This window comes from Dendropsophus ebraccatus, chromosome 3, assembly GCF_027789765.1.
Source record: "Dendropsophus ebraccatus isolate aDenEbr1 chromosome 3, aDenEbr1.pat, whole genome shotgun sequence".
NCBI lineage: Eukaryota > Metazoa > Chordata > Amphibia > Anura > Hylidae > Dendropsophus > Dendropsophus ebraccatus.
The window spans coordinates 152,563,196-152,579,488 of NC_091456.1; the positions used below are offsets into that span (position 1 = coordinate 152,563,196).

The 16,293-nt window shown below is 41.1% G+C and overlaps 2 protein-coding genes across 4 annotated transcripts in view; one reads left to right on the forward strand and one right to left on the reverse strand.

The window, feature by feature from the left end:
* LOC138787390 (uncharacterized) overlaps positions 1-16,293 on the forward strand; it is a 406,633-nt gene that overhangs the window by 107,144 nt on the left and 283,196 nt on the right. The window lies entirely within an intron of this gene.
* The window catches only part of LIX1 (limb and CNS expressed 1), a 105,767-nt gene that overhangs the window by 27,621 nt on the left and 61,853 nt on the right, over positions 1-16,293 (reverse strand). For both annotated transcript variants that reach the window (XM_069962958.1, XM_069962959.1), the window contains one exon: positions 1,224-1,319. In XM_069962958.1, coding sequence (XP_069819059.1) covers positions 1,224-1,319 — 96 coding nt within the window. The remainder of the gene's footprint in view (positions 1-1,223; positions 1,320-16,293) is intronic.

The following is a 16,293-nucleotide window of genomic DNA, read 5'->3' on the forward strand; positions in this document are numbered from 1 at the left end:
TATGTGTTTTGGTGGCATTTTATGCTATAATTAGTTTTTTTAAGCCGCATAGTGATATGTGGGAGAGTTGCTGGAGATGAGCAAATTGCTCATCTCTAGTTGTCGCTGCTGAGGATACTGTGTGGTGGAATGTATTTACTGGAGAGACCTGGCATGACCATGGGCCATGGAGTAGCACGATTTCTGGCTATTACATAACATGCATATGGTATTTTACAATTTCACTAGTATGTGCTAGGTGGAGATTAGCTGCTATGATGTCTCCCATACATCACACACACTTAAAAGAGCAGATCCATCTTCACCATATCTCTATAGCACCACCTCAGAAGCAGCATGGATGCCATTATCAGGCAATACTAAGCAGTGGAAGCTGCAAATCCAATACGGCTGTAATATATATAACACCTACTAGATAATCTTTGTGTCTCTCTTTGCCACGGTCTGTTTAAAGCTACTCTGCCCTTCCCTTCTCTATAGACTTCCAATGAGCACCTATATCCTAATATTTCAGTGAACTGACCCAACTCGAGAAAGACTGGAACAGTTTTAGAGTTCTGAATGAATGATAGGTCTAGGAATAAGGGGGAAGCAGGGATGTGGCCTGATAAGTAAGGAATAATTATTTTCTGATGAGATCATACAAGGTTTCTTATATTTTGTATGTATTACTGATTTATGCAAAGTTTGTTAAAGAGTAGAGGTTGTAATAACTCGTATTCAGTTCTGATCCATTAACTTGGTAAGGATCCTCCATCGAATGAGTAAAATTTTCACACGTATAACAAGGCTGTTCAGGTGACTGCAGCTGTATGTGCTTATACTGTACATATGTTTAGATGTGATATCTGTATAAAGCTCCACTATGTAACAAGTAGATTTCCTTTGAAATTATGCCATGCCAAATCCAAAAACACCCTTACGCTACTCAGAGATTTCCTTCTTATGACCATTTTATACTTCACTGGCTGATTTCCATATCCTTGTACCAATTCACAATTTTGCAGAGGCATCTTGTAACAATTACATAAGTGGATGGAATAAGAGCAGAATCTCTGCTCACATATCTGAAGTATATTCACCATCTTGTTTTATAGGTTCCTAGAACATTTATACTTCTTTTATATCTCTATACGAAATCAGACAATTTATTTAATGGGGGATAAAGAGAACATTTTATAAGAATCAAGAAATATACAAATGGTATTACTTATAGTACTGACCTGGAATTCCAGCATAGTTTTGCCAACGTTGGCTTCCAACATATAATGATAAGCACCGATGCTTGTGCTTGGGTCATCTGCATCATCTACATTGCCCTGCAGAATGAAAAATAAGGGAATATTGTCAATGACGATGCACTTTCACGAACGTCTTTAAAGTTAAAGAACGGTAGTAAAATACAATACCATTTGCATTCTGTTTAAGTAACATTTATTGGTTTTATAAGCCGATTTTATGATCTGAAAGAATTTTTTTTTCTCGGTTGAGTACCCCTTTAAAGGGGTAGTGCGGCGGTAAACAATTATTCACAGAATAACACACATTACAAAGTTATACAACTTTGTAATGTATGTTATGTCTGTGAATGGCCCCCTTCCCCGTGTCCCACCACCCCCACCCGTGTACCCGGAAGTGTGGTGCGCTATACATATGTGCCGACTCGTCTCCGATCTTCAGTCTGCGATGTCGTCTTCGGACGGCCCGGCTGAATCCCTCCGAGCATCCTGAGTGCCGGCCGCCCTCTTCAGCGTCATCAGATGCTCAGCCGCGATTGGCTGAGCACAGTTTGGCTCAGCCAATCGCAGCTGAGCAGCCGTTGATGCGGCAGAGGGCGGCCGGCACTCAAGACGCTTGGAGGGATTCGGCCGGGCCGTCCGAAGACGACATCGCAGACTGAAGATCAGAGACGAGTCGGCACGTGACAGGTATGTATAGCGCACCACGCTTCCAGGTACACGGGTGGGGGTGGTGGGACACGGGGAAGGGGGCCATTCACAGACATAACATACATTACAAAGTTGTATAACTTTGTAATGTGTGTTATTCTGTGAATAATTGTTTACCGCCGTACTACCCCTTTAAGTAATATTTATTGTAGTGGTTTTATGAGAATACTCGGACATTGTGAAGCTTGGTTAAAAATTGTCAGTTTTTTTTTTTAACATGAGAAGGTATAACTAGCTATACGGGAGCCATGATGAAAAGTAACATGAAGTTACCAAAGGAAAAACAAAAATAGGTATACAGAAAATCAGCCAACCTAAATTGCACTCAAGATTCATTGCTGTGACCGAAGTTGGACAACACTGTTATGGAAAGTTAAAAATGCTTTCAGTTTTTTTTTTTTTTTTTTTTTTTTAATGGAAACCAAACAATAAACTTTGTAATTTGAATCTTGCCTATGATGTCTAGGTTAACTGAATTCCTTCATAAACAAGCCCACATTCTCCACTACACTTGTGTCTTACCCTAGCTGTGTTAGTACAGCCCAAACAGTTGCTGTGGTTGACTAAAATTTTTTGCTATATTCAAAAAAACTAAAAATAGCAGTATAGTGCAACTAGTAAGATATCACATATCAAATTGTTATTTATGGCAGGAAGGCAGCTATGGCAGCTCTCAGCTGCGCAACAAACTCACCTTTATTCGTGACCTATTCATTAAATATCTCTCAATTTTAGGTCCCCTTGAAAAAAAGCATTCCTAGGGCTCCATTACACAGAGCAATTATTGGCCGAATCAGGCCTATTTGTCCGATCATCGGCTGATCGTTTCTTTAGGTCCAGACCTAAAATCATTGGGCGTGCATTGCTACGTGTAATAGTGATGCGCGGTCGACGGTTGATGATTGTAGTATAAAATAATAATTCACCTTACCATATTCCCTGGTGTCCTCGGAGGCCTTCCCCGGTGTCTGCAGCTCTGCTTTCTGTTCCGGTTTTTGGACTGACAGGCCACAGCCTCTCAGCCAATCGATGGCTGTGGCCTGTCTCGGCCAGTGATTGCCTGAGCGGCCGTGGCCGTGTTCCAGTCTCTGCATTGACACGCCACGGCCGCTCAGGCAATCACTGGTTGAGACAGGCCACAGCCATCGATTGGCTGAGCAGCCGTGGCCTGTCAGTGCAAAAACCAGAACAGAAAGCAGAGCTGCAGACACCGGGGAAGGCCTCCGAGGACACCAGGGAATATGGTAAGGTGAATTATTACTTAATTATTTTATACTACAATCATCAACCTTGCATCTCTATTACACGTAGCGATGTATGCCCAACTATTTTAGGTCTGGATCTAAAGAAACGAGCAGCCGATGATAGTTTCATCAGCTGATCGTTCTCTCTTTGGCTGCATGGACATTGGTAACAATGCCCATGTAGCCCTTGCTGACCAATAGACGGCCTGTGTAATAGCTCAGTAAATAAGCGCCGATCTAGCTGTTTATGGATCAGGCCCTCTAACAGGACCCTTATTAATGATCTTGCAGTTTCATTATCTGACATTAGACCACATACTCATGGCTACAGATGAGTGAAGCAGATACGTTTTGCTTCTATACAAAACTGATCTGCGCTCATCTCCTTCAGGCTGCCGACTCAGGGGCGGAGGGTGGATACAACATGTGGACCGCCTGGAAAATGCCTGGAAATCATGGTATCGGCAGCCTGAGGAAGTTGAGTGCAGATCAGTCTTTCTTCATACGAAGCAAAACAAATATACTTCACTCATCTCTACTCATGGCCATATAACAGCTCTGTACAAGGGTTAAGTAGAAAGTATTACAATAGCGCCCATAGAAGTTTATAGGTTTATAAGGCACAGCACAGCACTATGGTGTCGGCACCATATGGTGGTACGTGGCTCCATAGTAAACACCCGTAGGGACTTTGCAGGCTCTGTGCCCATGGTTCTGCTGTGTGCGAGAGGCCTTATTCTCTCTGAAGTCCTCTGAAAGGTAAACAGTAGACTGCGTCTTTCTTATGGGCCTACAGGGCAACCACAGAAATCTAAAGTTCCTTACAGCCCTGCAGGTTATCCTCAGAATGCTCCTAAAGCAATTTATGAAGTTCCCTAATATATTCCTTAAGGTGGCTCCGAAAGCAGATCTTTACTTGAAGTCATTCTGAATTCAGTTCTCTCCTTGGAAATATTATTTCTTCCAGTTTATATTAAATGGAAGCCAAACTAGCAACTCGCCAGCAGTAAAAAAGAAGAAACAAACCCATTCTGGAACAACAAAAAGTTCTGCTATATAAAGCTTAGTGAAATATGCTTCACGTACAGTTTCTTTCTGTTCCACAGTGAGTATGCTATTCTGCCATTACAATGCATCCAGTATTCCCTAGACCTGTCAGACAGTATGCCAATATCTAAAACATCAATGGCATCTCACAGGAGTGTCCTGGGATGTAAATGTGAAATACACCCTCCATGTTAAAATGTTTCTTTTCATGGAAAATGCAATAAAACACAAACTGACAAAGATTTCCTGTACACGATAATTCCCCTTGCTGCACATTTTTGGGCTCATATATTTGTGGAGCCCTGCAGTGTTGGAAAGACTGCTGTCTGTTAGTATGTGTTACTATTCATAAGGGTGTGTTCACACCAGTGTTACTGTTTCTGTCTTTCAGCTCCATCAAAGGAACAGGACAACACAGGAAGTGTGAGCTAAAGGGGTACTCTGGAGATAAAAAAAAAAAATCAAGTGGTCTTATAAACTTATACAGATTTCTAAATTGCTTCTATTTAAATAGCTCAAAACTTCAAGTACTTATCAACTGCTGTATGTACTGCAGGAAGTGGTGTATTCTTTCCAATCTGAAACAATTCTCTCTGCTGCCACCTCTGTCCATGTCAGGAACTGTCCAGAGCAGGAAAGGGTTTTCTATGGGGATTTCTACTGCTCTGGACAGTTCCTAACATGGACAGAGGTGGCAGCAGAGAGCACCATATCCAAAGGAAAAGAATATATACCTTCCTTTAGGACATACAGCAACTGATAAATACTGGAAGTTTTTTTTTTTTTAATAAATGTAATTTACAAATGCCCTCTAATTGATTTAAAAAACATTTTTTTTCCAGAGTAACTCTTTAATGGGGTCCATTAAACTTCTGTTATGGTGAATAATTATTCACCTTAAAAATAAATAAACAAATAGCTAGCGTATAAAGTTGTACGCTTTAATTGAGTTTTGTGCTACTATTAACATGTAAAGTAATAGATAAGAAACTGATCTTGAAATGTTTTCAATAAAGATACATGCAGAAAATTAACAAAAGCAGAATATATGAATACAGGTAATACCTGAATTGTACAAACAGGTAGCAAAATGGTGACACTGGATGAGTAGTCCCTAAGGTTAATAACGCTAGATTCACACCTGTGTTTTTGTAGACTCTAGCTCACCAGGCATCATGGCTTGAATTCATAACAAAGCCAGGGCTGCTTTCCTTGTGGTGCATAGACTACAATACAACCCTTTATATTTGATGGATTGCTGCTATGAAGAAGAAATTTAGTAGAAACATCTGCCCCTTATGGTGGTATTACATGCACAAAATACTACACTAGCCCTCTTTAATATGGCTATAACATGGATCAGTTATAAGGCAGCCTGGACTGTGCAAATGATGACTGGATTCTTTGGGCTGCTTTTAAAGGAGTTATCCAGCGAAGATTTTTTTTCTTTCAAATCAACTGGTGTCAGAAAGTTATAAAGGTTTGTAAATTACCTTTATTTAAAAATCTCAAGTCTTTCCAAACTTATCAGCTGCTGTATGTCCTGCAGGAAATACTGTTTTCTTTTCAGTCTGACACAGTGCTCTCTGCTGACATCTCTGGCTGAGACAGGAACTGTGCAGAGCAGGGGAAGTTTTCTATGGGGATTTGCTGCTGCTCCGGACAGTTCCTGTTTCGGACAGAGATGTCAGCAGAGAGCAGTGTGTAAGACTGAAAAGAAAACATTTCCTGCAGGACGTACAGCAGCTGATAAGTATGGGAAGACTTGAGCTTTTTAAATAGAAGTAAATTACAAATCTGTATAACTTTCTGAAACCAGTTGATTTGAAAGAAAAATATTTTTAGCTGGATAACCCCTTTAACATCTATCATTCACAAAGAACAGGGATTTTAACAGGTTAAACACATGCAATTGGCTGGCAAGCACGTATTTTCTAGTTTGTTGCCTGATCGCTGGGCTTATTACATATCATCATCATCTTCTTACACCTGTGTAATAGGGCCCTTACTTCTAGCTAAGAATTGCTGATTTAGCCTAAGAGAGAAATTACAGAAATAGAAATACAGAATTGCTATTTATGAATTAACTAGAATGGTTAAGCTATTTAAAAAAAAAAAAATATATATATATATATATATATGTGTATGTATATGTACCTTACTGTGCTACATGAGGTAGGTTATTTAGAGTATACACTTTTCTAAAGTAAGAGCTATGAATAGCGATCACAGACAAGGCCCATATACCTTGATCCTATGTAAATAATAACCTGTCCTTCTTATTATTTGTGTAATATAAAGCTTTCTCGTGTCATATAATGCTGTATTATAGTGAAAATTATTTGCACCCATTTACGGACGATTTAGTGTGGTTTGCAGCACTTACATATTTCCAAATCATCACGTTACCTATTAAATCACATCATATGAGTTAAATAAGCTAAACACTAACGTCACGGCTCCTTTTTAAGGGCTGATTTATTCTCGCTTGATATTGTATGGCGATCCCGAGTAATTAATCATTTTTATGAAGATTTCTATGCTTAAAAGGAATACCCTTTGTAGACTTCTGGGCGCGACTTTCCTCTGGGATATCTAAAAGCCAGCATAAATATTTCAGCACCACAGCGTTAATGTTGCTGGATTCAGAAGCTATAAATTTTCCAATACATTTAGAGTTTTAAAAAAATATACTGGCAAAAGTGTGTGACCTTACAATATTTGCAACTGTTGGGTGCATTTTCCATGGGCATAATTGTTAGGAAGAAATCTTCACCAATGCACTTCTGGCCAGTGTAACCTACAGCCTTATAGTACGGCTATACATAAATCACATCACTACATATAACACAGTACCATGTATTCTACTTGGCTACCACTTTCTTTTAATAAGAAAAATTTAAAATTGTATGTTTGTGAATTTCCTAATTTAAATTTTAGATTTTTTTAAAACTGTATAGATTTTTTGTCCTGTATGATGCAGCTTAAAGGGGTGCTCCAGCCTGGGGGCACTTTTTTGGGGGGGCCGGGGAGGAGGTGGCTGAAATAAAAGACGTCCACTTACCTCTCCGGTTCCAGCGGCGGGTCCCGCATCACGGCACTCCGGTGCCCGGTTCCCAGCCGCCTCCTGGTGTCTGATGCCGCCCGAGACGCTACGTCTCAGGGCCGCTCAGCCACTCAGTGAAGGAGGCGGGATCCGTTTGAAGTCCGCTCGGATCCTGCCTCCTTCACTGAGTGGCTAAGCGTCCCTGAGACGTAGCGTCTCGGGCGGCGTCAGACACCAGGAAGTGGCCGGGAACCGGGCACCGGAGCGCCGTGATGCGGGACCCGCCGCTGGAACAGGGGAGGTAAGTGGACGTCTTTTATTTCAGCCACCTCCTCCCCGGTCCCCCCAAAAAAGTGCCCCCAGGCTGGATAACCCCTTTAAGGGCCAGTTCACATGGAGCAAAAGCAACAAAATTCCAAAGTAGAGAGTTTCGTCTGCCTCAGTTTTAGACAGTGGGGGAGATTTATAAAATATGGTGTAATGTGAAACCGGCGCAGTTGCCCCTAGCAACCAATCAGATTCCACTTTTCATTCCTCACACATTTTTTGGAAAATGAAATCTGATTGCTAGGGGCAACTGAACCAGTTTCTCTTTACACCATGTTTGATAAATCTTCCCCAGTGTGTCTATGAAAGGGCTCAGGTGCCTCCGCTTCCATCGCTCTCCGTTTAAAGAATTGACATTTTTAATAATCTAGAAAAACTTGAAGGAGCTATAAGGGAGAAAAAATACAACAGACTAAATGCCATAGCTACAGCATGTTGTGTGTTTGAGAAACTGACACAGACTCAACAAACACCACTCAAGCGGGGAAAAATGGGGGAAAAAAATAGAAAAAAAAAACATGTAGGTATAGCTTTTTATACTAACAACTGGCACCCTCCTTTAAAAAAAAAATAATAATTATGTGCATGAAACCATCCTTAGGCTATGTTCCAACTTTGGTAACATAGCGGGGAAAGGCGGCTGTTTTGTAATATAGACGGCCGCTAATCATGATCATGGCTGTCTATATAACGAGAGCCACTTTTCCCTGATATGTTCCTGAAGTGTGAACATACCCTTAGACAGCAAATAAACCAGCATGTTCTAAAAATTGATAAACATTAACACCTTGAAGGGGCTGGTCAGGCAAAAAAAAAAATGTGCTAAGATTTATATAAAGATAACAAACGTTCTATACTCACTTCCCCCTGTTCCCTGCAGATATTGCAACAATGCTCCTGGTCCTCTGATGGTCTCTGCCAGGTTCTGTGCTGTTCAGACCCCATAGGACCTCACTTCTCAGCCTGTCAGGACACTATAATGTCTTTGAGGGATTATGGGTTAAATCCCTTTGTCAAAAGTATAAATGTTTAAGGTGGAAACAAAGTAATATAATTGAAGATCAGTTTCAGGGAATATGTCATTGTATTGTATTATATTGCCATGTATAATAAAAGATACTCAAAGAGACCAGATTTTATTTCAGCGTCACTTATTTTTTGTGCAGTATTTTTTCTGAAATCGCTTTATCAGCTGTGGCATGGGCTAAGTACAATACTTCTCACAATGATGTGTGTATATTATGAAGTCCTTGTAGTTCTGAGATGCCGCGGAGACAACATTCTGAAGGAGGACACAATGTTCTCTATGTGCTTTACAGTTCACATAAAATGCTAACAAGTGGAAAAGGTGAATTCATCTCATAAAAGACAAGTTTCTGAAATGGTAGTAGTCGGTTAGAAAATACAAAAGATGGAGGTAATAGTTCACAGCTATCCCTGTCATAGTATAGTTGCAGAAGAAAGCTTAAACTTGGGGTGACACAAAGAAGGTACAGTAATACGTAATTATAAAAAGCAAGGTAACACCTTCGAATATGTGCCTAGCGGGGGATAGAACACAACACACAAACAACTGGCAAGACTTCCATATATTCCCCCGATTATCATGCATTTGAACAGTATGTATGAAAATAAGCATCTCCATAGAAACAGATTAAAAAGCCAGTTTCATTTTTATAACACTTTATTTAATTTTTTTAAGTGAATAAGCAGCAAATGTAACAAAGATAGGGTCTAACAAAACACAGTAATCACTGAAATCAATGAGAAGAGTGAAAAAAATTCCAATGAAGTACTCAATCAAGAGTCTCCACTGATGCCCCCAAAAATATAAATATGCAAAACAGGAGTCCGTGGAGCCTCGGTTGCGAGTCTCAAAACACAGGATAGCCAGATATCTCTAGCCTGTTGCCACGGGGTGCCTCCATGATAGGGAGAGCACCACACCACCCTGATAAATAGCCCCTTAAGTCCCACTCGGTTGCGAGTATTGGAACATAAATAGGGAAACACCAGGGTGGCCCCTTATTGTCAATGTCTAACTCAAGGTGCGAGTATTGCGATCATGACAAGGGCTTGCCAAGGCAGGCTTCCATCCACAGACAGCAGTTTCAATGGTTTTGCCCCTCGTCAGTGTGGAGTAGGATTCTGGCTAGTTGGGGCAATAGCAAATCAACCAACAAAACACAGTTATCACTGAACTCAAGGAGACTCAAGTGACTTTTTGTTTTTCCAAACTACTCTGCTTGCCCCTCATCAGTGCAGAGCAGGGTGTTGGATGGCTAGTGAGAGGTCTATTGACGTGGGTCAAAGGGGTAGTGCCTCTTCTTAAGGAAAAGAGGAAAGACATGTGGAGACTTACAGACCATTGCTGCTCCACTGAGAATTCTGGGAAGCAAGGATATGCAAAATAGCTCTCGCACCTCTTGAGCAAAGAGATGTCCCTTCAATGGTCTGTAAGTCTCCACACGTCTTTATGATGGGCTCTCCTTAAGGAGAATCACTACCCCTTTGACCTACGTCAATAGACCTCTTACTAGCCAGCCAACACCCTGCTCTGCACTGATGAGGGGCAAGCAGAGTAGTTTGGAAAAACAAAAAGTCACAAATTTTTGCACAGCTCAGTGTTTCTAAATGTGCAACAGTTTGCTGATTTACACTCTGCTCATCTAGGGGTAGGGGTGGGGGCATGGCAAGGTGCAGAGGGGGCATATAGAAGCCCTAGTATTGATATGGTATGCCTTTCTAGGCAGATCTATACCTATAATACACTGCCCTTGAAAACTCCTTTAAGTATTAAATTCTGCCTGCCTACAAGTATCCGCAGCTAATTTTATAAAGGAGCAATATAACTATAAAATTATTAAGACACTAGAATGAGACCAAGAACCTGTTTAACAAACTGGGTTACAATAATACAATGTCAAGTGAAAAACACCTTGATGGCTAAACCAATTTACCCAATATGTCTTATATCTACAAACGTCACCTAATATATAAAGCAAGGAAGTAGTTAAACATCTAAGGTAAACACCATATATCCTGCCTCCCATTAGCCACTAAATTGTAAGTCAGATTGTGGTTGAATTTTGTTTACCTGCCACCCAGAAGTTAAATGCAATTCTGTGAACTGTTCACCATCCAAAAGTTATTACTGTAAGGTCAAATTACTTAAGTGTAGCAGGAACGAAAAGCCCTGCCAATTCCTTCAACGAACTGCAAACCTCATAGGAACCCGCTTAATAAGGAAAGGATTACAATGGCTCCTTTTAATGTATTGATGATTATGGCCAAGTGTTAAGTATGTACATAGGGAACAGCAGTATGTATGGTCATTGGTGTTTATATCTGCCCTTTATCTGCAGTTTTCTCCCTTTGCAGAAGTTGTATGCAGCCCTAGGGGGTCCTGGAAACTCCTGTTTTTTGGCAGCCCTAGGGCTACATAGTTAAAGCGACTCTGTACCCACAATCTGACCCCCCAAAGCGCTTGTACCGTCAGATAACTGCTTTTAATCCAAGATCTGTCTTGCGGTCCGTTTGGCAGGTGATGCAGTTATTGTCATAAAATACTTTTAAAATTGCAGCTCCGTGCCCTACGGGCATATCTGTGTCCTAACTTTGCACCACCCCTCCGTCCCTCCTCCCCGCCTTCCTCATCATTAGGAATGCTCCAGGCAGATTGCCTATTATTCACCACCTGTGTTACCACAGCACATGGGCTGGATCATTAAGACACCCGTGCAATGTTCAAACAGAAGTAACTGTTCCAGTGGCATTCCTAATGATGAAGAGGGTGGGAAGGAGGGATGGAGGGGTGGTGCAAAGTTAGGGCACAGATACCCCCGTAGGGCACCGGGCTGCAATTTTAATTTACTTTTTTATGACAATAACTGCATCACCTGCTGAATGGACCGCAGGACCCCCCTGCAGGGGGGGTCAAATTGTGGGTACAGAGCCGCTTTAATAAGGTTGAAAGACGACAAGAGTCCATCAAGTTCAACCTAGAGAAACCCTACTGTGTTGATCCAGAGGAAGGCAAAAAACCTCTTTGAGGCAGCTGATAATTGCCCCATCACAGGGAGAAATTCCTTCCTTCGACTCCAAACGGCAATCAGAATAATCCCTGGATCAGCATATCACCAGAAATCTAGTGGCCATAGCTTCTTATGTTATATTTTTCAAGAAAAGCATCCAGGCCTCCCTTGAACTGTCTTGGTACTGTAACCCCCCATTCCCCTAATAACCTTGGTCGCCCTCCTCTTCTGCAGCCACACGGAGGCAAATGCTGACAATGACAATTGTTATTGTCACAGGTCTGGCCCCATTTGTTCCAGGGACTTGTTAACTTCTGAGAAAACATTGGTCAAAACATCTAACATGACATGCAACAAGCAACAGGTATACTGGAATGGAGTTTTTCAGGACTAGAATATGAAAGTCCTATGCTTAATAAATATCATCCTTTTAGATCGGATCGCTCTCCTACAGAGAAAGAATCCATTTAACGGAGTACACCACAAAACAAAATATGCCTCATAACCCATATGGATTTTGAAGAATGTAACAATACACTAAGGCCATATGCGTGCCCTCTAATGACGATCCTTATACTGACATTATACCATAACCTGGTAAAATGCCTAGAAAATAGAATAAAATAAATAAAGATCACCCTAAGGCATGAGTGCATTTAAGGCTATGCCTTAAAGACAACTTGGCAACTGCAGCATCTGAAGCTCCAGGAGATGCTCTTGTTATGAATTGCATTGAGTGAAGTAAGCCTGTCCTTAAGAGGCCTGTAAATTCCCACAAATTCAAATTCTTGGGGCATTAAAATACCAACCATTACACATCGGCTAGATTTTATATTTCCCATCTTTATAGTGGAACTTTTCATTTTTACTTCCCATGCCCCTCTTCTTCTTTTCCTTTGCTAGTAAATATTTTATGTGACATATTTATGTGTGCAGCAAATATTTTTGGGAAATTTTATCAAGATCCAAGATACAGTCATACTTGGTCTTGGGTACTAGGCAAAATGGATAAGAGGCCGATCATTGTATCTACAGGAGGCAGAAGTTCTGTTCCAGACATTTCCTGTGCCAGGAAACTGATTATTTCTCTGGTTTAGAAAATGTTTCTGTAATATCTAGACAATTAGCAAAACCCAAGTTCTCACACTAAACCTTTCACTTCGCTGGCCCAGGCCAATGAAAATTTTAAAAAGTTGCCAAAACATGAAAACAACTTTAAACAAAGTGGTGTATTTGCTTTGGAGAATACATTGATGGGCTTTGCTGAAAAGGTAAAAATTGTTATTCAGAGGAAAATGAGTTCAATCATTGTAGTAAGTCGTTGTCAGACTCCGGAGGGCTGAGATGGCATTGTACTACATTAAACATTGCCAAAAAAGGTGGTTGAGAAAGAAGCAGAAAGATGCCTATAAATCAATTAGAAAAACAGTCCAAGTTCTCGAAGACTAACCAGGGTGATACCAACCACTCCAATCGGTGTAAAAGTGTCACTCAAGGGGTTTTCTAAGTTATTAAAAAATTGGCGTGGGTCACTCCCCCTGTGGGTGCTGGTATTTCAGCGGCAGTGGTCACAGCATTTGCCTTTTAGGCTAGGGACCCACTTAAACAAAGTGGCTGTGAAGTTGGTGAGTGGGCTTATACAATTTAATCAAAATGTATACTAAGGCTACATTCACACGTTCCGAGTTCCGCACGGAATGCAGACGTGGAATGCCTGTAACAGACTCTCTCCCGCCCGGGCAGCATCTATGATAAGATGCTGGGAGGTGGAGGTGGCTGGGGAGTAAACCGCTAAGTGTACCCTTGTTTGTCATTCAATCGCAATTCCTAGAAGTGGCCACATGTTTGCATAAAGAGCCCCTTTAATTTCTAATCCTATTATGGTTCTTAACGTTCTTATACACATTAGATGCAAGTCAGCTGCGCTAAAAAGTTTCTATGAGACCAGCTAACTATATAATGTGTAAAGGGGGGGGGTCTTGACTTCCCCCCATATATCAGGGAAATAACTATCTGGCATATTGGATTCAATGTCCAATCCTTTTGTTTTGGCAGCAGATTATCACCCTGGGGAGCCAAGTTGTATGGGGTGTTTAAAATGTCATTTCAAATAACTTTGCAGAAAAAAAAATGATTTTAAGAAACTCTGTGATAGATTTTATTAGGCAAAAGAGTTTCCGTCTGTAGTGACAAGGCTGTTTTCCAGCCCCCCCCCCCCCCCTCAATTCTTATCTGTTTATTATCAAGGAAAAGCAAAGTGAAGAAGGGTTTGCCAAGTTCACTATAGTTTATGAAGGGTGATGGGCCCAAGGGGGATGAGTGATTAGGAAAACAAGCAAACCAGCCCATGCAGTTTGGAGACTATCTGGCCACGGAAAACACTGGATTCACTACGCAGACTGCTCAGTGCTGGTCTGGGAACTTGGTGAGGTGGGATTGCAGGATGTTGTGCTCCTATACTGCAAATTGCAGAGGTTTGTACCCTCCTCTTCCTGTTCACTCATCTCCCTCTGCCTCTCCACACTCTATAGATTATAATGGACACAACAAATCAGTCTTCACTTTGCTTCTCTAAAACCGATAATTGAGGGGGAGGGGAACAACAGCCTTGTAAGTATAGAAGGAAGCTCTTTTGTTTAATAAAACCTATTACAGTTTCTCATAATCTCTCGTAATATTGATTTCTGCAAAGGTTTTGACACTTTAAGTATATGGTTTAATCAGGAGGAATCCAAGATGTTCAGGCACGTTTAGTCTGATTTTTAATTTTTTTTTTTTTGCAATACTTCATTCTGGGGCAGTAACAGCATGGATGACCCCTTTAGAAAAAACAGTGGATCTTAATCATTGTATAATTGGCATTCAATAATTGTGCACTCGTGGAGTACTAGTCCCTTGGTTGTCCACATTTTGCAAAATATTACATGGTCTGTTGTTCCAATGATATAGAGGAAACTGATTTTTTTAGTCCTGTAGCAGCTGTATTGTGACAGCCGCTCTTAACCTCTCATACCTTTTCATCTATGTGTATGCAGAAAATTCTCTCTTCAGAGAACGTATGCTGTAAAGTCACTGAATGTTTTTTTGTTTCTTGCGTGGATTGATTCACTTTTTGGCAGAACTCAACATGAGGATGTTTGGCTAAGAATAATAAGCTGCTTTGATCAAACTGAAGAGTAATCTATGGTGCCAGCACTATACAACACACCAAAAATTACACAGTAAAAAAATAACAGCTCAGCACAGGGCCAGTAAATAATAACAAAAGGAAAAACTATAAAATAGATTTGAAAAGAAAAATAGTTTTCCAGCATCATCCTTTAACTCTAAATAAGTAAAGCTGCCCAGTAAACAGGAAAGCATGCTTATGTCCAAGCCTGCCAGGAGGATAAGGACAAACAGCGGGGACTAGGAGGCTACAAGTAGTGCTCGGGTGGTTTGTTGTCCATCAGTGCCCTACAGTCTAACTGGCAGAAATAGACAGAAATTATGTAACTATGTTCACACAATGTCAAAAAATGAGAAAAGACATCTGCCTTTTCCTATTTAAAAAGTCATCCGTTATTACTGCAATGCAATGCATTGAAATCAATGGGATGACGGAACGTCCAATGCATAAAGGGGAAGATTTATCAAACATGGTGCAAAGTGGAACTGGCTCAGTTGCCCCTAGCAACCAATCAGATTCCACCTTTCATTTTTCAAAGAGTCTTTGTGGAATGAAAGGTGGAATCTGATTGGTTGCTAGGGGCAACTGAGCCAGTTTTACTTTACACCATGTTTGATAAATCTCCCACTAAGTGTATAAAATGTCGGATGTTGTCTGCACAGACGTCAAAATAATGATCACGACAATTATTTTCGGACGTCTTTTGTAAACACTGGACGTTATTTTTTCGTTATTCACACACAGTTTTTCTTTTTTCACTAACCTTTCTCCATTTTTACTATTAAATTCAATGGACTTTTTCCGTTAAAGACACCCCCAAAGGCCAATCAGCCCACCTAAGCTAGAATAATGTACCAACAACCGTTATTGCACTGACGGGCGGCCAAACAGTGAAATGCGTCCGTCATTTCCGTAATTATGGACATCATTTTTTCTTTTTAAAAAACGGAGAGGAAAAAACGTTGTGTGAACATAGCCATAGTGTGGACAGTAACAGTTAACAGTGGACAGTATAGTTAAGAACCAGTTCAAGGCAATTAGGATGCAACAAAAATTGAAAGTGGATATACAATTTAAGGCCATGTTCACATGTCGTAAGACACCGGCCATTCTGTGACCCAGCAGGATCACAGAACGGCCGGTGTCAGAGAAGATTACCCCAGCTGCTACTGCAGTACTGGCAGTAGTGGATTATAATAGGGGCGTTTTGGGCGGCAGCCCGGGGCCCTGAGCTCCTGGGGGGCCCATGACCACCCAAAAAGACTTATACTTTCAGTGGTGTACTGTCTCCTGGCTACACTTCCGCCATGATTTGCAAAAAATCACAGTTTTTATGGCAATTTTGCAAATCAGGACATCATGACATTATCTGTCCTGTACTATGAACGCCAGGCTAGTGCTGCCATAGTTACAGTGGGGTGGGGGGGCCCAGGCTTGGTGAACAGCCTGGGGCCTATGGTAAAGTTAATCCGCCCCT